This window comes from Chelonoidis abingdonii, chromosome 3 (genome assembly GCF_003597395.2).
Source record: "Chelonoidis abingdonii isolate Lonesome George chromosome 3, CheloAbing_2.0, whole genome shotgun sequence".
In the NCBI taxonomy this organism is placed as follows: Eukaryota; Metazoa; Chordata; order Testudines; family Testudinidae; genus Chelonoidis; species Chelonoidis abingdonii.
In genome coordinates, this window is record NC_133771.1 from 145,053,976 (window position 1) to 145,076,838 (window position 22,863).

At 42.1% G+C, this 22,863-nt stretch overlaps 1 protein-coding gene across 1 annotated transcript in view; it reads right to left on the minus strand.

Annotated features, from left to right (window-relative positions):
• Positions 1-22,863, minus strand: part of PLD5 (phospholipase D family member 5) — a 247,274-nt gene that overhangs the window by 57,163 nt on the left and 167,248 nt on the right. The window contains exon 5 of the mRNA XM_032803236.2: positions 21,329-21,456. Coding sequence (XP_032659127.1) covers positions 21,329-21,456 — 128 coding nt within the window. The remainder of the gene's footprint in view (positions 1-21,328; positions 21,457-22,863) is intronic.

Here is a 22,863-nt window from a genome sequence, read left to right on the forward strand (position 1 = left end):
CAGACACGTCTCTCTGTCATGCCAGGGCTTCAGTAAGTTGATGTGGTATATTTGCTCTGGCTTCCGGCGGTCTGGTTGTCTAACCTTATAATTCACTTCTCCAATGGCTTCCACTATCTCATATGGTCCGTGCCAACTGGCTAGGAGTTTGCTTTCTGTGGTCGGCACTAACACCATCACCCGTTCCCCCGGCTGAAATCTTCGCATTTTCGCCCGACGGTTGTAGTATGTCCGCTGTGCCTCTTGTGCTTTTTCTAAATGCTCCCGTACTATCGGGTTACTCGAGTTATCCGCTCTCGCATCTGTGTCACATGCTCAATAATATTCTTTCCTGGGTTGGGTTGTTCCTCCCAATCCTCCTTGGCGATATCCAATATCCCGCGTGGGTGGCGTCCATATAAGAGTTCAAAGGGAGAAAAACCCGTGGACGCCTGGGGAACTTCCCGTATAGCGAACATTAGATACGGCAAAAGAGTGTCCCAGTCCTTTCCATCCTGTGCTACCACCTTCCGGATCATACTTTTAAGGGTTCGATTGAATCTTTCGACTAGCCCGTCTGTTTGTGGATGGTAGACGGAGGTCCGAATGGCTTGTATACGGAGCAGGGCACATAAGTCTTTCATTAGTTTTGACGTAAACGGGGTTCCCTGGTCTGTCAGGATCTCCTTAGGGATGCCCACTCTGGCGAAAACCTGTAGTAGTTCTTTAGCTATTGCCTTAGACGTGGGGTTTCTTAAAGGGATGGCCTCTGGATATCGTGTGGCATAGTCAAGGATGACTAGTACGTTTCGGTGGCCCCGTGCCGACTTTTCTAGTGGGCCCACTATGTCCATAGCTATCCTCTCGAACGGGACATCAATAATAGGTAAGGTACTAGTGGGCCCGCAAGTGAGGTCGGGGGCTATGCAGCTGGCATTCAGGGCAGGAGGCACAATACGCTGGACTTCTGCTCGTATTCCTGGCCAATAAAACCTTCTTAGTATTCTATCCAGCGTCTTGTCTACCCCTAGATGTCCCCCAAATAAATGACTGTGAGCTAACTCTAGTACGGCCCTTATGTGTTTCCGTGGGACTAGGAGTTGCTCTACTTCTTCCCCTCGTATTTGCTCTATTCTGTACAACAGATCACGTTTGAGCACGTAATATGGCCTTGGGCCTTTGACTTTTCCTTCTACAGGCACTCCATTTACTTCCACTACCTCCTCCCTCACGTTTGCATATAATGGATCTTCGGCCTGGTCCTGCCCAAAGGTCTCACGTGCAGTGCTGAACTGACCTAATTCCAGGGGCCTATTTCAACTCTTCCCCTGGGGTGCTCCCACTTGGGCCAGGAACCTCCTCTGAGTCCTCCGTGGCCCGAACCTTCTCCTTGTCTCCTGGGCGGGTTCGCCTACCCACAAGGGAAGTCTTTTGATTAGCTGCCAGAATCCTGGTCCCTAACTTTTTAGCCGCCCTTCGTTCTCGCCTAGCCCTGCGGGGTTTTCCAGGGGATGAGAACAATTCTGGAGCAAATTCAGCAAACATTGGGGCGAGGCTATCTTTAGTTGCCTCTGTCTCAACCTGGGGTTGCTACCTCTTCTGCCTCTATCGGGGTCAGTAAGTTCTCAAACCAGGAAGTCTCTCCCAATCAAAACAGGATAAGGGAGCTTGGGGACTACTCCTGCAGAAACTCTGGTGGTATTCCCCTGGATTTCAATCCGTACTGGAATTGTAGGGTAAAAATTCACGGTGCCATGTACGCATGTTACCCCTGTGCTTTTGGCCGAGTTAGTTGGTCTGTTCCCACCAACTTTCCCGAGACCAACGTGACAGCACTCCCCGAATCTATTAATGCTATGGTTTTTATACCATTCATTTTTACTGGTCTGGTAAATCCATGTGAGGTCAATGTAACCCCTACCAGGTTGATCAGGCCACATTGCTCCCATAATTCCCCAGATTACACTGCATAGGCACCTCCTTGTTGGGACATTGGGCTGCTATATGCCCCAATTCCCCACATTCATAACACCGTCCCTCATTCCGGTTATCACCCCCTGCCTGGGGCTAGTTGGCCGGCCCCCCCACCACTCTTCCCAAACCCCCAGGTCCCTTTCTGGCCTCGAGCCATTCCTCACTGTCGTTCCTCCCGGTTATAGTTTTTCTAGAGTTCTCGACAGTCCGGGGCCTTGGGTTTGGGGTTGTCTTCCTGGGTTGCCGTGTCTCCCCGCTTGGAGTCTGGAACAGTTCGCGGGCTGCCAGTTGTCTTTCCACGAGGGAGACCAACTCATCATAGGTAGAGGGGTCATTCTGACCCACCCAAGTCCTGAGTCCTGGTGGTAACCCCCGCATATACCGGTCCAATATTAGTACCTCCATCATCTCCTCAGAGCTATGGGCTTCAGGGCGCAGCCATTTCCGGGTCAGGTGGATCAAGTCAAACAACTGCGTTCGGGGTGTCTTGTCCTCCATATATCGCCATTCATGGAACCTCTGGGCTCGTAGTGCCGTTGTCACTCCGAACCTGGCCAGGATCTCTGCCTTTAGCTGGGAATAGTTTGCTGCAGCTTCTGCAGACATATCGTAATAGACTTCTGGGCTTCCCCACATAGGAATGGGGCAAGGATACCAGACCATTGTTCTCGGGGCCAGGCCTCCCGCACAGGGCTGTTTCTCTCAAAAGCCAGGAGGTATGCTTCCACATCATCCTCCCTGGTCATTTTTTGTAAGTAATGGCTAGCCCGTATGGTCCGGGTCCTTCCCCGTGGTGATTCTGTTCCATAAGGGTCTTCATCTGGCTTATTAGGTCTCTCAGCAGGGCTCGGTCCTGAGCAGCCTGACTCAGCAGCAGCTGATTAGTCTCTTGCTGCAATCTAGTCGCCTCTTTGTTGGGCGGTTGCCTGGACCCTGGTAGCCTCCTGCTGGGGCCGCGGTGGCATGTATAAGGGCCTTGACCACGTCGTCCATCTTAAGGGTGGGAGGGTTATGTCTCCCCCTGGACTATGTCCCCAGCGCGCAGATCCCACCCCTGACACCACGTGTGGCAAATTGCCGGTACTGTTCTCTGGGTCTCGCGCTTTCTCTTCTCTGGGGTAGGTTCAGGGCGCTATTGCTTGCCTCTGAACCAGTTCTTAATCACTCCCCTAGTGTCCTTGGAGGAGGGGAGTGGAGAGGGGGACCTGGGCCCGCCCTCTACTCCAGGTCCCAACCCAGGGGCCCTGGGGTTGTGGTGAACCACTTGACTAGCGGTTTCTTCCCCTGGGTTACTTCCCTCTCATACCCGTCAGCTTGTGAAGGGCTTCTCGCCTCTCTTCTATACAAGCCTGGTGCCCCTTACCTAGGGTTTCTGTTGGCTTCCCAATCCACCGCAGCACTCCTCCAAACCTTCTATTTCTCTCTGGACAAACTCTTCTCTTCTGCAATCTGCACTCTGCTCCAATCCAACTTTCTCCTTCAACTACCACCCCCTGTCTGACTGAAGCAGGGGTTTATATCCCATGACTGGAGTCAGGTGCTCTAAGTGGAGTCAGGGCTCTAATTGGCCACAGCTGTTCTAGTTAATCTAAAGCAAACCTTCCTCCCTTGGCAGGGAATAAGGCCCCCTCCTAACACTCTTATGCTGCCCTCTGGCCATGCTGTATCACAGTACCCAGTGAAAACAAGAAGTAATTTTCAGACTCCTATTTGCAAAGAAGTCCATTAACACTATTTACCCCTTCACATAATACAAGAAACCAGGATTACCCAATGAAATTAATAGGCAGCACATTTAAAATAAACATGAGGAAGTACTTCTTCACACAACGCACAGTCAACCTGTGGAACTTGTTGCCAGGGGATGTTGTGAAGCCAAAAGTATAACAGAGTTGAAAAAAGAATGGGAGAAGTTCATGGAGGATAGGTTCATCAATGGCTATTAGCCAAGATAGTCAGGGACACAACTCCATGCTCTGGAGTGTCTGTAAACCTCTGACTGCCAGAAGCTGGGACTGGATGACAGGGGATGGCTTATTCAATAATTGTCCTGTTCTGTTTATTCCTTCTGAATCATCTGGCACCAGCCACTGTCTGTTGGAAGACAGGATACTGGCTAGACTGATCATTGGTCTGACCCAGTATGGCAATTCTTATATTAACAGCATATTTTTGATAATCCTTCTGTGTATTCTATGATTAGAAGAGAAATACATTAAAGGAAGATCACCATTACATCTCTCTAATAACGTTGAAAGATCTTGTTTTTAAAAAAAATATTATTAATCATTCATAAATGCTCCCAAAAATCATAGCCTGATCCTCTTAACTCTTACTCATGGGAATAATCTCTAGGTGTATAAATAATTCCATTGAAACCAAAGGAATAACTGATATGAGTAAATTTTTGCAGGATTTAAGATGATAACTGCTCTCTTATCAGGGCTTTTTAGATGTGGAATATTGATGTAATATAAAAGCAATGCTATTCTAATATAGAGATGTAAACATAACACAGGATATGGGAATTAACATTAAGGGCATTGATCGCCTTTTGTAGTTTATTATATCTGAATGATAATATTGACCTCCTCTCTGTGCTTGCTTAACCTCTCAGCATGGCCAAGGTTAGCATCATTTTTCCAAGTATGCAGGACACTTCAGTGCTGTGTTCATCTTCACTTTACTAAGAGTTCTAAGTTACAGAACAGCTCTGGGATAGAAAAAGAATTAAGGGAATTATTAGTAGGACATGGCAAAGATTTGCAACTGTTTAAACAGAACATCAGGGACATAATTGTAGCTCATTCTAGAATAACACTGCACCCAGTGGAAATATGAGAGAATTACTATTCTCAATCTAACTTTCACTTGATGGAAAGAGAAAGAATTTAATTCCACTAAATTCCAGACAGAGAAGTCTTATCATAAAAGGGCCAGATGTACCATTTCATAACTTCAAAAGACTCATTTAGATATAAGAAGTCTCAGAAAACTGAGAGACTGATTGTAGTGTTCTTTTTACATCATGCAGTTCTAAAGATCAGATGCAACTGTCACTAACAAAAATGAAAATGAACAGATTCCATCTCAGATACCAATACCACGGTGGCTCCATCATAAAGTTATTGGAAAACTGGAAACAAATGTGGCCACCACAATATATTTTAAATACTGCACAGAAATACACTATTTATATTACACACTATAGGTGAGTATAATTTTGATTGCACAAATAAATAGAAATTTAATATTACATATAGTAAGAAGGCATTTTTGCCAAGAATATTTTTAGGAGTGAATGACTTTGTTTTAGTTATTAGACGACATGGGTCCAAAACAAAACTCTGGATCCTAGTTCAATTTTGATCCAAACAACAATTCAGAGCACCCTAAGCTTTGGGAAAGTTCAGAAAGGGGTCTGGATTGTGAGCACTAATGACTTATTATATGGGTAAAATCAGCAGTTTCTTATCACAAAACAAACAAAAACACCACACCTAGCACCCACACAGATAGGAAATGTCTACTTTTAGAAGTCCTGTCAAATACCTAATCATGTCTAGGGAAGTTTTTAAAAAGTGCCAAATTAGCTGAGAAGCACTAAAAGCAAAGTGTTGATCCTCTAACAGAAATGAATAGATAAACTCTCTTGTTATTCAAAACACTTCCTCAACTCATTTCATGACAATGTAAGGTCAATGTACTTCTTTTCAACATGTTGTTATTACAAGTAAGCCCAACGGAGTTACTTAGAATAAACTCCTCTTCACAAATACATTTGAAAACTCATCTAGTGACATTTTGAGTCTTCCCTGGATGGATTTTTAAGGTGGAGAAAAACCAAACACCTTTTCCAATTTTTCATTTATACTATGGCGATGGGTGTTTGTGATGCATGACCAGAAAGGGTTAAACATCCTGCAAAATAAATAACCCTCAAAAGACATGTGGAGATATGATATTTGTATTTTTGTATATTTACAGATATATGAGTAGGGTCAACAATGTAATCCACAGTCCCTGTCTATGTTGAATCCTGTTAATTCAGAGATCAAAAGAACATCCTGGCATTTAAATGAATTGTAAACATGGGATATCTCTGTGTTCAACTCTCTTTGAAATGTATAACAGATCATCTGTGAATGTGGAGGAACAAGCCAATAGCTGTGTGTCAATTTGTACAGCTAAATACCAGTAATGGACCTCCTTCAAAAGCATCCTAATTACCTTTTGTTTCTAGAGGAACTCCAACTTGTCAAAGAGGACATGAAATTGTATAAAAGATTTTTGTGCAATTCATTATTTTTACAAACCGTATATATGAAAATGTACTGTCTGGTTAAGGGAATTGAATAATAGGATTATGGAGCCCTCCACAGTTGTAGTAACTGGTTAAAGTCATAAGTCCCATTTTAGCAGAGCACTTAAGTATGTGTTTAATTTTAAACGCAAGCTTGTCTAGCCTTATTAGGTCAGGCACTTAAGCATGTGCTTAAGGGCTTTGCTGAATAGAAATGGTCTTAAATATATTCCTAACTTTAAGGATGTGTTTAAGCACACTTAAAGATAAATCAGGACCATAAAGCTATTATTATCAGTTGGCTGATTCAGGAATTTTAATCTATGTTCCTAGCAGATATTGGGAAAAATGCTGTAACAACTAGTATTTGTTTGCAACCTTGCCAGTAGGGTAGCCAATCATGCATTCCCGAAATACCAGATGTGACCTCACCTGCCAATCTGATCTCACCCCCGCTGGTGTGACCTCGCATGCATAAATTGCCTAGGGAGGTTGTGAAATCTTCATTAGTGCACATTTAAGAGCAGGTTAGACAAACACCTGTCAGGGATGGTTTAGATCAGCGTTTCTGAAACTGAGGTCTGCGGGCCCTGCTGATCAACTCCTCCAACTCCTTCCCTGTACCTTCTAGTGGCATGCAAGAGGCACTGGGGATGGGGGAGGATTGGGGACAGGGCACGCTTAGGGTAGGGTGTGGAATCATGGCTAGCCACACTGATCAATTCCTCCCCCTCCCTCCCAGTGCCTTCTGTACGCCAGGGAACAGCTGTTCAGCAGTGTGTAGGAGGCGCTGGGAGGGAGGAGGAGCAGGGACAGGGGATGCTCGGGAGAGCAGCGAAGAAAAGACGTGCTCAGGAGAGGGGGTGGAAAGAGGCAGGGAAGAGGAGGGGCAAAGGTGGAGCAGGGGCAGGAAGAGGTGAAATGGGGGTGGGGTCTTGGTGAAGGAGTGAGGGTGGGGTCTGGGGCTGAGCAGGAGATTTGGGGGTCCGCAAAATTTTTTAATATCAAAATGAGGGTCCTCAGGTTGCTAAAGTTTGAGAATCTCTGGTCTAGATAATACTTAGTCCTGCCACAAGTGAAGGGGACCACACAAGATGACCTCTTGAAGTCTCTTCTAGTCCTATGATTTAGAAACTATATAAGACAACCAGTGGAGAAACCACCCGGATTGAGATAAACTTGAGATACCAGTGATCAAGAGCTACTTGAATTCAGCATAAGAAGAACTGGGTTCAGAGAGTGCAGTAGTACAAGTGTGTTAGATATCAAGAAAGCAAACTCTGGGGTGGCAGGGGCTTTGTCTACATTCAATTTTTGTTCCATTGTAACTATATATCAGCTTAGAAATGAATTTACCAAGAGGGTTACAAAGATTTACCTATACCAATCCCTATACCAATGTAAATAAATTGGTACAAAAGTTGGGTGTACAATGGTCCTATGAAACTTCAAAAGAAATGGCCAACAGAAGATAGTATTAGAATCTACTAGTGTGAAGAAGCCTGGAAAACTTTGAAAGACACCATAATTAGAGCGTAACAGGCTACAATTCCTCTCAAAACAAGAATAGAAGGAACTGTTAAAGCAGTGAAGTTAAAAGAAAGAACATTTAACTGGAAATAGAAAAAGTGGGAGGCAACCGAACAAGAATACATGTCAGTTAAGGTTTGAAAAGAACAGATAATGGCAGAAAGAACTGCAGAATGGGTACTTCTCTCTGAAAGAGGATAACAGGAAGAAGAAGAGATTTTACAGAAATAGCGGGTGAAAAAAATACTAGAGAAAAAGTAACAATAGGAGGTCATTAACAAGGCCCTGCTTCAGAAAAGCTCTGGAGAACAAGTTTAAAGTTAAGCACAACGTTAATTGCTTTTCTGAAACAAGGCCTAAAGGAAAGAGAGGGGAAGATGAAATCATTGATGATTCTAATGTGGTAATAATTGTGTACTAGTTTTTAAAAAAATGTTTGACACCAAAAATAAAGAAGGGATTTATTTAAAAATTTATTACAACTCAGGTAAGGAAATACTATTACAATTTGCAACAACATGTACATCAGTGCATCAAGATGACAAAGATACTAAGAAGTTAAGAGAAACATCTCTGGGGATTAAGAGATTTAGCAAATGAATTTATCATAATCGTAACAATCATCTCTGAAATGTTGAGTACAGCAAGAACCCCTTGGGGGGTGGTGGAGGAAATAGAGTACCAGTTTTTAAATCAGGAATGAAGAATGATCCTGGCAACTACTGAATTTACTCCCTAGAGAAGTAAATGGAACAACTGAGAGAAAATATCTATAAGTATCTAGAAAAGAACAGAATCTTTAGCAATAAGCAGAATGGCTTTGTTTACGAAGTTCACATTGTTCAAGACAAACACTGATAGTTTATTCTGTCAGAATGGCAAAATTAGTAGAATGCAACAGATGTAATGTGTCTCCATTTGACCTTATAAAATTAAATAAAATAAGGTAGTATATGAATAATCTCAAATGAGCTGAAAACTGCTGCAGGACTACATGCAAAGGATAGTGAGAAACGGCATGTATAGAGATGGGGAAGTGAACGGCGTGATGTCATGATGACTGGTAATTGACTGGATTTACATAGACAGTCTCATGTATTGCAAGGCTTCTTCACATTGCTTTGGCATTACACAGAGGCCTTGAAGTGGGCATGTGTAAATAAGGCCCTAAAACATGGTGCCAGGAAGGGATACAGTAAGGCTGTTTACATGACAATCAGGCTCACAGTATTAGCCACTTTTAATCATTTTTTTTTAAAAAAGGATAAAAACACATTAATGAAATTTGTAAAAGAGAAGTATGAGTGCGGACAAGGAGAAATTGGCAAGATTGAGTGGCATTATGTGTGCCCATGACACTAGATAATACAAAGGGACCTCTGGAGAGGTTAGATACATGGGCAAAGAAAATGAGATTAAATTTGGAAAGCACATACATCTGATGAAAAATAACCTGTAACACAGATATTCAATTGGTTGGAAAACTGTAAGAAGCAGTGATGGTGAAAGAGACCTAGGGATCATAGTGAACAGCTGTTTAGACTTGAGATCACACTGATATGGGAAAAGTTTGGCCCTCAGCTCTTCACACCAAGTTATTAAAGTCGCAACTTGCCTTATGAAACTGGACCTTCAACTGCAAAATATGTACAATACGTTACTGGGCTGCAAATGCAAATTTATCGCCTCATGGAGTTAGGCAATAATTGTTCCTTATAGTCTCTATATTATTACACAAATGCTATATTAAAAGAACATTAGGATTACAAAAGGCAAGTATTCAAAAGTTAACCTTAATCCTTACATTTGCTTCCTTTAAAAATAGTATGTGGTCAAGTAATTAAATACTGTATCATAATACATAAGCACAAGGGAGCTGAATTTAGGCTGCACAGGTAACTTTAATTCTGGCATTTCCTAATCCTGAATTCTTGATTTTGCAATCTTAATAATGTTTTTACCATTCTTTGTATGTAATCTCCTAGGTTTTTAAAAAAATAAACTTAAAAAAAAAGCAAACAAATTCCATCATGTGGCACTATATTGACACTCACACTGGTCATCAGCAGGACTAGAACTAGAAAGAGATGGGACATCTTGCTAGTGGGTTTCACAGATATTTGCTGACAGCAGAGAAACGGTGCGACTCAGGAATATTGGGTTCCATTCCAGGATCTGGAGAGAAGCATGCTCTGGCGGTGATTCTCTCCAAACATCACCTCCTTCAGCCCTCCAAACTGTTCCTCTCCTCATGCAGTCTCTTTCCCACCACAGGCTCCTCACTGCAGTTCCATTCTCCTCATCAAGTCAGTCCCAGTCTCTACACCGCAGGCTTCTCACCTCAGGCCTAGTCTCCTTCCCCATCAAATACGGGCCCCTCATCCTTGCAATTTTTCAGATGGTTATAGCCTGGCCAAATTTAGCATGATGTGATTGAGTGTGGCAAGAGACATATCCCTGACACAAAGGCCATCTCCTGCCAAATTTCAAGTACCTGACCAAAGGATGAGGGTACTAGAGATGTTCAAAGAACAGGTCACCAGAATTTTTTTTTTTAACATGGGCAAAACAACTTATTTTCTCCTTAATTTATTCTCAGAAATGGTTGAACCATTTTATCTGTATTTAAAAAATAAAAAAAACAACTTGGTCTAAGACAGATATCCAACATGGAAAATTTCAACCAATACAGTACAAGTTTGGTAAAGTTATGAGCAACTGAAAATGAGGTCATACAATGGGAAGTTTCACGGAACTTTAATATATAAATGCACTACCAGCTTCCCCTATAACTTCAGGCAGTTTCTCAGACAAATTTCCTACTGCCAAGTTTAGGGTAAGTAGCATTTAGTTTTAGCATAAACGTTGAAGATGAAGCTGAGATTAAGACAAGAAGCAAAATTTTGGTGGTAAAGACATTAGCCAAATCACTGAACCTTTACACGTTCGTCCAGAACTAATGCACATGGCATACAAAGTATGCCTTCCTGGTATAAATTCCCCACCCCACACCCCATTTATGCAAATAAATTAACACCCATAATCTTTGCCAAGGACAGCAAGAGGAGAAAAATGGCAAAAAAAAAAACTTAGTAAACTCATAGACTCATAGACTCATAGGTCAGAAGGGACCAATACGATCATCTAGTCTGACCTCCTGCACAAGGCAGGCCACAAAACCCTACCCATACACATTTATAACAACCCCTAACCCATGAATGAGTTATTGAAATCATCAAAATTGTGGTTTGAAGACCTCAAGCTGCAGAGAATCCACCAGCAAGCGACCCATGCCCCACGCTGCAGAGGAAGGCGAAAAACCTCCAGGGCCTCTGCCAATCCGCCCTGGAGGAAAATTCCTTCCCGACCCCAAATAAGAAAATAAGCAAGACTCACCAGCCAGCACCCAAGAAAGAATTCTCTGCAGTAACTCAGTTCCCATCCCATCCAACATCCCCTCACAGACCAATGAGCAGACTTATCTCTTTGTGTAGGATTGATTTCTACTGTCCTCTTTGAAAACACGGATAACAATTCTCCACAGAGTTGATGTAAAAATGAATCTAACACAATAGTTCATTTAAGACAACATCTGAAGCTGATTTCCAAGTGGCCATTTGCAGTTAATTTATTATTTCAATTCTAGAATCTGTGTTACAAGAGACAAATAATTGGGATGACCAGATAGCAACTGTGAAAAAAGCGGGATGGGAGTAACAGGCTAACAGACCTGTTGCACAGGAACGAAATGGCAATAAAATTCAGCTATAAATTGGACTAGCTCAGCACCCTTAATTGTTAAATCATCTGTGCTGCACTTATCTGCTCCATGTGAAGTACCTTGTACTGGCATGCAACATAAGCTTATTCCTGTGTCTGGTCTCTTGGTCTGCAAGTAGGCAAGAGATGGGAAGAGTGAAGATTCTGAAATTATGGCCCTGAGGCTATGGAATGAAAGGATGGTCGTGTGGCCTCTGGCTAGTAATTCAATCTACAAGATGCATTTATTCACTCGGGCTGCTGTGGAGGGTGCACAGGGTCTGCATGGCGAGAAGGAATTTTGAGTTTGGTGCTGCTGCATAAAAATGTATGTGTTCGTAACTTGTGTCGGGGTGCCTACCCCTTTAGATAGGTGTCTCTTTTTATTATTGTAGAATCCGAAGTAATTTTTCTGTGTTTCCGTTCCATACCTATAAAATAGGAGTAAACAATACTTTCCCACCTCACAGGCATGTTGTGAGGATAAATTAATAAATATTGGTGAGGTGCTCAGATACTACACCAATTAATTAGGTAGATAGATAAATAGTAATTCCAACACAGGAATGTATTCATGTGACTTCAAAAGAGTTCTTTACTCAGAGACAGAAGTACAATATGTGCAGATATAATCATAGTAAGTTACATTTTTAATGGAATAACTACATTAAGTACTCTAAAAAGTCACAACAATTCTTGTATTCCTAACCACATTTCACTCTTATTGATTTGTACTGTGCACAGTTTTGAGGCAGAATAAGAATTAAGTCCTGCGCCTAATGGATCGTTAAAATAATCCATATTTTCCAATCCACATCTTGCAAGGAAAATCCATGTTTACAAGCAGAAGACTATAGGTCTCAGATATACCACCTTCTAGATCAGGGGTGGGCATAAACAGCTCTTTTAATCCCTAAATTCCATAATGGGAAAGGCTAAAGACCAAGAAAAAAAGATGCAACTGCCCAAAACCTTTATAATGATTACCTGTCTCATCACACAACCAATGTACAGAATTTAGTCTCTAGGTTCCATTGGGGGAATCTAGAGTATTTTTTGTCTTGAAAAATATTGTTCATAATCACTGAATACTGGAAATTACTTCAAAAGAGTTCCCACTCCTCTTTATTCTCTACTGCCCTCCAAAGGTTGAAGGGTTCACCACACTGCTGACACACAAAACTAAACCAAATATTACAATAAGAACTCATGGATCACTTTAAAAAGGAAGTCACAGGTTAAAAAAAAAATTCTACACATGGCATAAATGACAGTTTTTCTTCCATCTGGCTTATAATGTAAAGAGACCAACAGGCTGTCTCCTGATTCCAGGCAATGTGTGCATCAGCTCGGCCCTTAAGCTCCAGGCCAGGGAGGCTAGCGCCGGGTTCCTTCCCCGCTATCCGCCTTCCCCCGCAGCCACACTGCCGTGCAGGCAGCGCTCTGGGCGGTGGGGTTGGGTACTCCGGCTGGGCAGCATGGCTGCCAGACATGCTGTTCTGAGCGGCATGGTAAGGGGGCCAGGGGATGGTTGGATAGGGCAGAGGTTCTGGGGGCCTGTCAGGGGTGGGGGTGTGGATAGGGGTCAGGAGACAGGGAACAGGGGGGTTGGATAGGCATGGGGTCACGGGGGGGCTGTCAAGGAGCAAGGGTGTGGATAGGGGTCAGAACAGTCAGGGGACTGGGAGCAGGGAGGTTGGATAGGGGGTGGGGTCCCAGAAGGGGGAGGTTAGGGGAAAAGGAGCGGGGGGCAGGGGGTTGGATGGATCAGGAGTTCTGAAGGGGGCAGTCAGGGGGCAGGAAGTGGGAGGAGGCGGTTAGAGGGTGGGGCCAGACTGTTTGGGGATGCACAGCCTTCCCTACCTAGGCCTTCATACAGTTTTGCAACCCCAGTGTGGCCCTTGGGCCAAAAAGTTTGCCCACCCCTGTTCTAGATTGATACAACAGCTAATGTTTATCATTAACTTCTGCTTCAACAGAAGCATAACAGTTTTTCAGTGACAGTTTCTCCTCAGAACCAACTTCTCATTCTAAGAGGGCAGCAGAAATAATTTTTTTAAGTCACTGACAGATACAACCCCAAATTCCTCCCCAAACAGAGTTAAATCAGAAATTTACTACCAAATCTGTAGGTGGTAGACAGGGCCAGCTCTAGGCACCAGCATTCCAAGCATTGGTTTTTTTTGCTTCAGCGGCAGCGCTCCAGCTTTTTTTTTGTCCTTGGGGTGGCAAAAAACCTGGAGCTGGCCCTGATGGTAGAGGTAATATCTTTTATTAGACCAACTTCTGTTGGTGAAAGAGACAAGCTTTGTATCCTGGATAGTCTCTCTAATATCCTGACACCAATACAGCTACAACACCACTACAAATAACATTTATATTGTAAACCAATGTCTGAGGGCCAAAGTCCATTCTCATTTTCACTGGTGTTAATGAGAAGTAATTCCACTGAGTTCAGTTGGGCTGATACAGTTTTATACTTGATGTAACTATGAGTACAACATATACCTTAATCCGTTGTGTCCATTAGGCAGAGATATGGAGAGCAAACCTGAGTGCACATGAATAACCTGTATATGCTCTCTGTGGAAGCACAGTATAAATTTACTGTATCTGTAATTCCACTGCTACATCAGTAAAATCAATGGTTCCATATATGTGTTATGCAGTATATGTGCCTAAACAGGTACAAACTCCAATATGTAAGAAGGTCTGAACAAACATTATATATACTAAGTAGGATGACAAAGCATGATAATTCAGTGCAATTTCAACCTTAATGTTTTTATTGCGCTCTTTAGTTTTTATTTGACGTAATGAGGTTTGATGCACTCAAATAATTTATCTTGTACTGGAACATTCAGCTGGATGGAAAAACATCACCTACCTAGAAAGCTACTGACCCAGGTTGGACCTTTAGTTTGGCCAAGAAGGCAATTACTATGCTTGATGGATCATATGTACCACATGACCTCAGAACAGCAGACACTTTTCATTTGATCCTTTGATTTGTGGGAAGGGGTGGAAGAGGCTAAATAAATGAGCCACCCTGCATACTTTAAAGTGTTGTGATGGTGCAGAAATCATAAAGATCAAGGGTAGACAACCTATGGCACAGGTGCCGAAGTTGGCATGCGAGCTGATTTTCAGTGGCAATCACACTGCCGGGTCCTGGCCACCAGTCTCGGCACACCACTTCTGAAAAGTTGCCGACCCCTGATATAGATGCTGCTCAAAGGTATAATGAGTTTTTAACTGCAGAAGTCCCACTTCACCCACTCTGCAAAATCACATCTCTGCAGGTCTGTAGGGATGTGCCAGTGTGGGAAGGGGACTTCTTTTGGTGGTCATCTCCATTCTAACATGAACAGATTTCCCAGTTGAACTCTATGCAGGAGATACTACCAGCCAATATCAGCATTATCTCACCTACATACCCAGGAGATAAGATGCAGGTAGCAGGGAAAGGGGATTGAGTCCCTGACCGGCACTACCCTGGGATCTATGTAGGGAACCAGGTATCCTAGTCTCATTCCCTGGCTCCTCCACAAATCTCCAGAGCCTTCTCCTCAAAGGAAGCATACAGAGAAATTAATGTCAAACTTTTCTGCTTATTTTCTCCCTCATGTGGGTTTTCCCCTGACAGAGGGAATGCAATCCTAAAACAGCAATATGTCCCTTTAAGAGAAGTCCTTATTAACTATGGCTGGAAGTTTTAAAGGAGCCTAAGTGTGTTAGATGTCCAAGTCTCACTGAAAGTCAATGGGAGTTAGACATGATTCCCTGAGGCCCCACAGAAATCCCAGTCTATATTTCTTAACTTTCCTAAATGAGACCAGACAAATATTTTTAGTCTAGAGAAAATTTCTGCTGTATGTCTTTGCTCTGTATAAATGCTGAACTTTCTGACAATATCCTATTAAATAGGATGGCAAACTCTCCTTACATCTCTAGAAAGCACATGGCAAGATGAATGGTCAGGGAATGTGTTTGAAACACAGACCCACATAAATCCGGCTCCAGCCAGGACATTAACAACAAAAACCAAACTATAATCTGAATTTTCACAGGAACTTGGATTACTTCACTGTGATCAGTCTGATCAAACAGGGGATTGTGGTGTCTGTGATGGAAGTCACTGATAATGTCACTTTGACACCTTGAGCCATACTGAGTAATAAATATGCTCCTTTTCTATGTTCATTGTTTTGACTGTTATTCAAGATTCACATTTGGTGGGTCCCTCATAGTTAAAACTATGTAACTATTGCTGTGAACAGATCTGAATTATTTTGCTTATGACAGAGGAATAACTTGTCCTATTGCTTTATACTACATACAGAAAAGATAAACATGAACAATTCAGAAAAATATTCAGCTTCCTTACCTCATTTAGAATAGCTCAAAGTTACCCTTTCAGAGGCAGTTCATATAATCTCTCCAATCAATATTAGTCAAAAAGCTAATCCTTTGTTAATTCCAAAGAAAATTTCAGAAAGATGCCAGTCTCTGTTTGCTCTTGAATTCTTTCTTTCTGTTTTCTTAGAAAACACAATAGGTGTGATCCAAAAGGATAGAGGGCCAGATCCTTGACCCAGACACATCCTTTTTTTCCCACATTCCACATCTCACAGGATTTGTCTAGACTCCCATTTGTATATGGGCATTCTGGTAGCATGGCCAGCACACTTTACACGTCAGTAATCCCAAGCAGTATGACAGCCCATAGGGAGCTGTTCCCAGTTGGCATAATTTACAACAGCCCCAAGGCTGGAATTTTCACTGGGTCACCAAAAGACAGATCTGCAACCTAGGAATTAAGTCTCTGGCAAGGTTTCTACCACAAACTTGTGATGCACTATAATTGTTTTAAAAATAAAAGGTTACAAACATTTTTTTATAATGGCAAAGTATATTTACTTCACTCTCTTTACTCAAGTGGTTGAGCTATTTTTGTTCAAACATTCAACCCCTTAGATCAAAACAAGCCTGGAAAATTTCAGCATGAACTGTTTAGTCAATCTTACATACAAATATTGTTACACACTATCCCCATAATTAGTAACATATTTAGAAAGCAAGTTATTTTATTATAACTCATCTATGGCCATCTAGGACTTTGTGGTTTAAACCAGTGGTTCTCAAACTTTATTTCATGGACCACTTGAAAATTGCTGAGGGTCTCAGCAGACCACTTAATGATCTGGAGAGGGGGATGGATAGCTCAGTGGTTTGAGCACTGGCTTGCTAAACCGAAGGTTGTGAGTTTAATCCTGCAGGGGCCATTTAGGGAACTGGGGTAAAAATCTATCTGGGGATTGGTCCTGCTTTGAGCAGGGGGTTGGACTAGATGACCTCCTGAGGTCCCTTCCAACCCTAATCTTCTACGATCCTATGAAAAGTAGTTTGTACCATTCACTAACTATTGTGAAGCATTTTGGATAAAAGTGCTACATTAAAAAAATAGGAGTACTTGTGGCACCTTATAGATTAACAAATTCATGAGCATAAGCTGTCATGGGCTATTGGACACACAGAATGGAACATATAGTGAGGAGATATATATACATACAGACAACATAAAAAAATGTAATAACAAACAACTTTTTTTGTTCTACAAATAAAAGCACACAACTCATATTTTAATATCAATAGTCTTACCTTCCTAATGTCTCTCCCCCACCACAGCAGCCCCCGAGCTGGGGCTGGGAAGGAGGCGGGTCTCTCTCCCGCCACAGCAGCAACAGAACTGAGGCTGGGAAGGAGGGCCGTCTCTCCCCGGCAGCTGCAACCCGCCGACTCCCACTTGTCATGCCATTGCCCCCTCCCACGAGCACCACCTCACCTTACATGTGCATCTTCTCCACGGTCCAGGCATCTAATTAGTGGAGTCACGCCTGTGCAGCTCCACAAATTAGGTGGGTGGCCCTTCATTCTCTCATGTATGGCTGCCCAGGTGTGCAGATTAGAGGGAGCTATCCACGGACCACCCGAATGGAGCTCGCAGATCACTGGTGGTCCATGGACCACAGTTTGAGAACCTGTGATTTAAACCACACTGCACATCATGGTTACCTGTAGCTCCAGTATGAAAGTGGGGACAAATTCAGACCACCTAGCTCCAAAAGCACAGTCCCCTATCTCTTATAGACTTTAAGGTCAGAAGGGACCAATATGATCATCTAGTCTGACCTCCTGCACAAAGCAGGCCACAGAATCCTACCCATCCACTTCTATAACAAGCTCCTAACCTACGTCTGAGTTATTGAAGTCTTCAAATTGTGGTTGGCGAGAGACCTCAAGCTGCAGAGAATCCACCAGCAAGTGACCCATGCCCACGCTGCAGAGGAAGGCGAAAACCTCCAGGGCCTCTGCCAATCGCCCCAGAGGAAAATTCCTTCCCGACCCAAATATGGCGATCAGCTAAACCTGAGCATGTGGCAAGACTCACCAGCCAGCACCCAGGAAAGAATTCTCTGTAGTACTCAGATCCCATCCATCCAACAGCCCATCACAGACCACTGGGCATACTTACTGCTTGATAATCAAAGATCAGTTGCCAAATTAAGCTATCCCATCATACCATCCCTCCGTAAACTTATCAAGTTTAATCTGTAAAAGCCAGATATGTCTTTTGCCCCCACTACTCCCCTTGGGAAGGCTGTTCCAGAACTTCACTCCTCTAATGGTTAGAAACCTTCATCTAATTTCAATGTTTAAACTTCCTAGTGTCCAGTTTATACCCATTTGTTCTTGTGTCTACATTGGTACTAAGCTTAAATAATTCCTCTCCCTCCCTAATATTAATCTCTCTGATATATTTATAAAAAGCAAGCATATCCCCCTCAACTTTCTTTTGGTTAGGCTAAACAAGCCAAGCTCTGAGTCTCCTTTCATAAGACAGGTTTTCCATTCCTCGGATCATCCTAGTAGCCCGTCTCTGAAACTGTCCAGTTTGAATTCATCCTGCTTTAAACATGGGAGACCAGAACTGCACACAGTATTCCAAATGAGGTCTCACCACGCCTTATATAATGGGTACTAACACCTCCTTATCTTTGCTGAAATACCTCGCCTGATGCATCCTAAAACCGATTAGCTTTTTAACGGCCATATCACATTGGCGGCTCATAGTCATCCTGTGATCAACCAATACTCCAAGGTCGTTCTCCTCCTCTGTTCTTCCAACTCATGTTCCCCAATTTAATAATAAAATTCTTATTATTAATCCTAAGTGCATGACCTTGCACTTTTCACTTATTAAATTTATCCTATTACTATTTACTCCAGTTTACAAGGTCATCAGATCTTCCTGTATATACCCGTCCTTCTCTGTGTTCAGCAATGCCTCCCAGGTTTGTGTCCATCCGCAAACTTTATTAGCACATTCCGCTTTTTGTGCCAAGGTCAGTAATAAAAAGGTTAAATAAGACTGGTCCAAAACTGATCCTTGAGGAACTCCACTAGTAATCTCCTTTCCAGCCTGACAGTTCACCCTTCAGTACGACCCATAGTCTCCCCTTTAACCAGTTCCTTATCCACCTTCAATTTTCATATTGATTCCCCATCTTTTCCAATTTAGCTAATAATTCCCCATGTGGAACCGTGTCAAAGCCTTACTGAATCGAGGTAAATTAGATCTACTCATTTCCTTTGTCTAATAATCTGTCACCTTCTCAAGAAGGAGATAGGTTGGTTTGGCATGATTCTACCTTTGGTAAACCAGGTTGTAATATGTCCCAATTACCAATTAACTCAATGTCCTTAACTATTTCTCCTTCAAAAATTGAGCTGAAGGAAAATCTATATTAGCTTTTTAAAAGTACAGGACCAATCACGACAGTTGAGCAATTCTGGTTCCACCAATAGAAGGCAAAGGTACACAATCAATCAATATTGGCATTTTGCTATTCTTGACACAGAGGAAATTTGCATAATAAAACAACTAACACAGAAAAAATGTTACCACCTTTTTATGATTAAGTCAGACAACTACTAAAAAAAGGTGCATTAACAGTGGACTATAAAACTGTTTAGTACAGATACCTTCGAACACAGATTGGCTATGTGTATAACTTGTTGCTTCTTGAAAATAATTTTTAAAAAAGAGTCTCCCAAATTAGGGAGTTCACAGCACTGATATTTTGATGAAGAGGTGCTGATTTTATAAGCTTTGTATTGTTCGCTCTAACACACATACAAACTCTGGTCTCATGCTATAATTCCTCTGTGCATGTAATCTTCACTGAAATCATCAGGAACTCCATACACTGATTTTTTTCAGGGATCAGATTCACTATCTGGGAATGAATTTCCCAATTTCAGTTTTACTTTATCTACTTGCAGACTTGAGAAACGAACAAAACTGGTTCTATGCTCGAAATGTTACAGCAGAGCTTCCATTATGGATCCCAATGGCTGATCTTCCAACTTTTATGAATGAGCCTGTTGCCTGCACTCTTTTCCTTAGTCACATTCATCACTGAAATCAGTGGGAGTTTTATCTGAGTAAGGACTGCAGGCTTGATACAACGTAACTCCAAGATTTCCAGTATGATTTAAATGTGCTTGTGGTTAGTTACTCCTCTTCTAGACGAACTGCTGCCCTTTGTCATAAAACAGATAGCTAAGGTTAATGTCTCTTTCACCTGGAAAGAGGTTAACAAACAGGGAACCAAACACCTACCAGAGGACCAATCAGGAAACAAAATACTTTCAAATCTGGGTGGAGGAAGTTTTGTTGTTGGGTCTTTGTTCTTGGGTCTGTATTGTCTCTCTGGGTCTGGGGTGACCACACTATCTCCTGGTCTCTAATCTTCTGTTTCCATTTGTAAGTACAAAGGTAGAAAGACAATATAGGCTTTTACATTGTTTTTCTGTATTTGCAAGTGTGTAGTTTGCTGGAAATATTTTAAATTGTATTTTTTCTGGATAAGGCTGTTTATCCATTTTCTATAAGCTAAAAGACCCTGTAATATTTCATCTTGATTATAGAGACAATTTTTATGCTTTTTTTCTTTATTAAAGTTTTCCTCTTTTTTTTAGAATCTAATTGATCTTTTGGTTATCTAGTATAAGACTCCAGGGAAGGGAGTCTTGCCACTCACCAGGGAATTGGTGGGGAGAAAGGAGGGAAGGGGGAGAGAAAGGCTAATTTCTCTCTGTGCCAGGATTACTGTCTGTCTCAGGGAAAGTCTGGGAGGGGGAGAGAGAAGGAGGGGGGGAAGGTGAATTGTCCTCTCTGTTTTGTGATTCAAGGAGTTTAAAGCACAGTAATCTTCCAGGGTAACCCAGGGAGGGGAAGCTTGAGAGAGGCAACGGTGGGGGGAAAGGGTTTTCTTTCCTTGTGTTGAGATCCAGAGGGTCTGGGTCTTGGGGATCTCCAGGCAAGGTTTTGGGGGGACCAGAGTGTACCAGGCACTGGAATTCCTGGTTGGTGGCAGTGCTACAGGTTCTAAGCTGGTGTTTAAGCTTAGAGGATTCATGCTGGTACCCAGATTTTGGACGCTAAGGTTCAGATTTGGGAATTATACCTATGACACCCTTAAGTGACTGTTAATGGCAGGTTTCACTGTGGAAAGAAGTATGACTTACAGCAAGACAGACAGTCTTCCATATAGGCAAAATAGGCACAATATTGTACCTATTTATTCTTACCCTCATAGAAAGTTATATATTTAAAAATAATAAGCAAGATATATTTTTCTACTATGGTTTTCTTTGGTTTAGATCTACATTAAAAGTATAAAGTATATCTGAGTTTTCATTTATCAGTAAAATTACCTCTCCCAATGACCTCCAGTCTAAGCTGGCACTTCCAATGTATACATGCTGTTTATCAACAATCCAGAATGATGATTGAAGGCGACCTTCATTATAAGCAGTCATATTCATATACAGCACTTCTGCACCTAGGAGTTCAATAAGGACACAATAATTAATCATTGTCCAAAAGAATGGAAGGTACATGCAACAAGCAACAAACAGGGACGTGTAACAGTTAAGCATTCCAGTAACCAAAGTATTAGCTGACATCAGTTAGACATATCATAGCTTTTAAAGCAGTCTGCAAATTTTATTTTGAACAGTGTTACTGCTCTATTCTTTTAGGCCTGATCCTGTGCTTATTGATGAGTTCAGTGAGCATAGGCTCAACCTACCAAATATCCCAAATAAACAAGAGCAGGTGGCATCTCAACACATTACTATTGTTTACCTATTTTGTCTCCTGTTATAGCTGCATAGAGTTCTGACAATGCACAACTGCCAGCTCCTGCTCCGTGCAGCACACAGACATGTACTCTATTGGAGACATGACTTTGCACTTACTCTTAAAGAGTATGTTGGGGAGGGGAGCAGACTGATTATTGGGCTTCCTTATGTCATGTTGCTTTTCCAGTATTGCTCTTGCAAAAACAATTTAAGTTATAAAGTTTCATGTCTTAAACCATACAGGTTATGAATTATAATATTAACATTTTTAAAGTTCACAACAAAAAACACTGACTAATATTACATGCCCAAGCTAAAAACTCTTGTTATTATTTTTGTTTATGTACCAACTTACAAGTATGTGGACCTTTGCAAAATGTGTAAGAGTTAGTGGAAAAAACTTGTCTCATGTATGAAAAATGCATTTCTAAAGAAGATAAGCCAACCCACTAAGGAACACAGAAAAAAGCAACTTAAAAACTTCCAATCAAAATCTGAATAAGACTAAGGAATCTATACACTTTTGACAAACAACCAGCTAAGTGTCAGACAAAATTCAGGAAACTGAAGAAGTCTCTTGGATATTTATAGAGTCTTTTTACAAATTTTAAATTTCAGTTTAATCTGCTGATGCCAAATACAGTGAAATATCTTATGGTAAGATCATTTGCTCCATGGTTATGTTCTGTGGAGGTTCTTCGCTTCAACACACAAATACACACACCCAAGCATGGAAGGCCCTGGACACCGAAGAAGCTACGTGTGTGCGTGTAGAATGAAAGGCAGGATCCGTGAAACCTGTATAGACATGAAGGAGCTCAATCTGGATCCACTTGTCATTCCTCATACATAGAGATGTATACCCACACACAGCATGCTACTGCAGCCTGAGGAGTTACAAAGGTTACAGTAAGTTAAACACAGACTTCGGGCTAGTCTACACTGGCAACGCTAAAGCGCTGATGCAGTAGCACTTTAACGTGGCTTGTGTGGTCGTGGCACCAGTGATGGGAGAGATCTCTCCCAGTGCTCTAAAAAATTACCTCCATGAGGGGCGAGGCTCCCAGTGCTGCTGCACTGTCTACACTGACACTTTATAGCGCTGA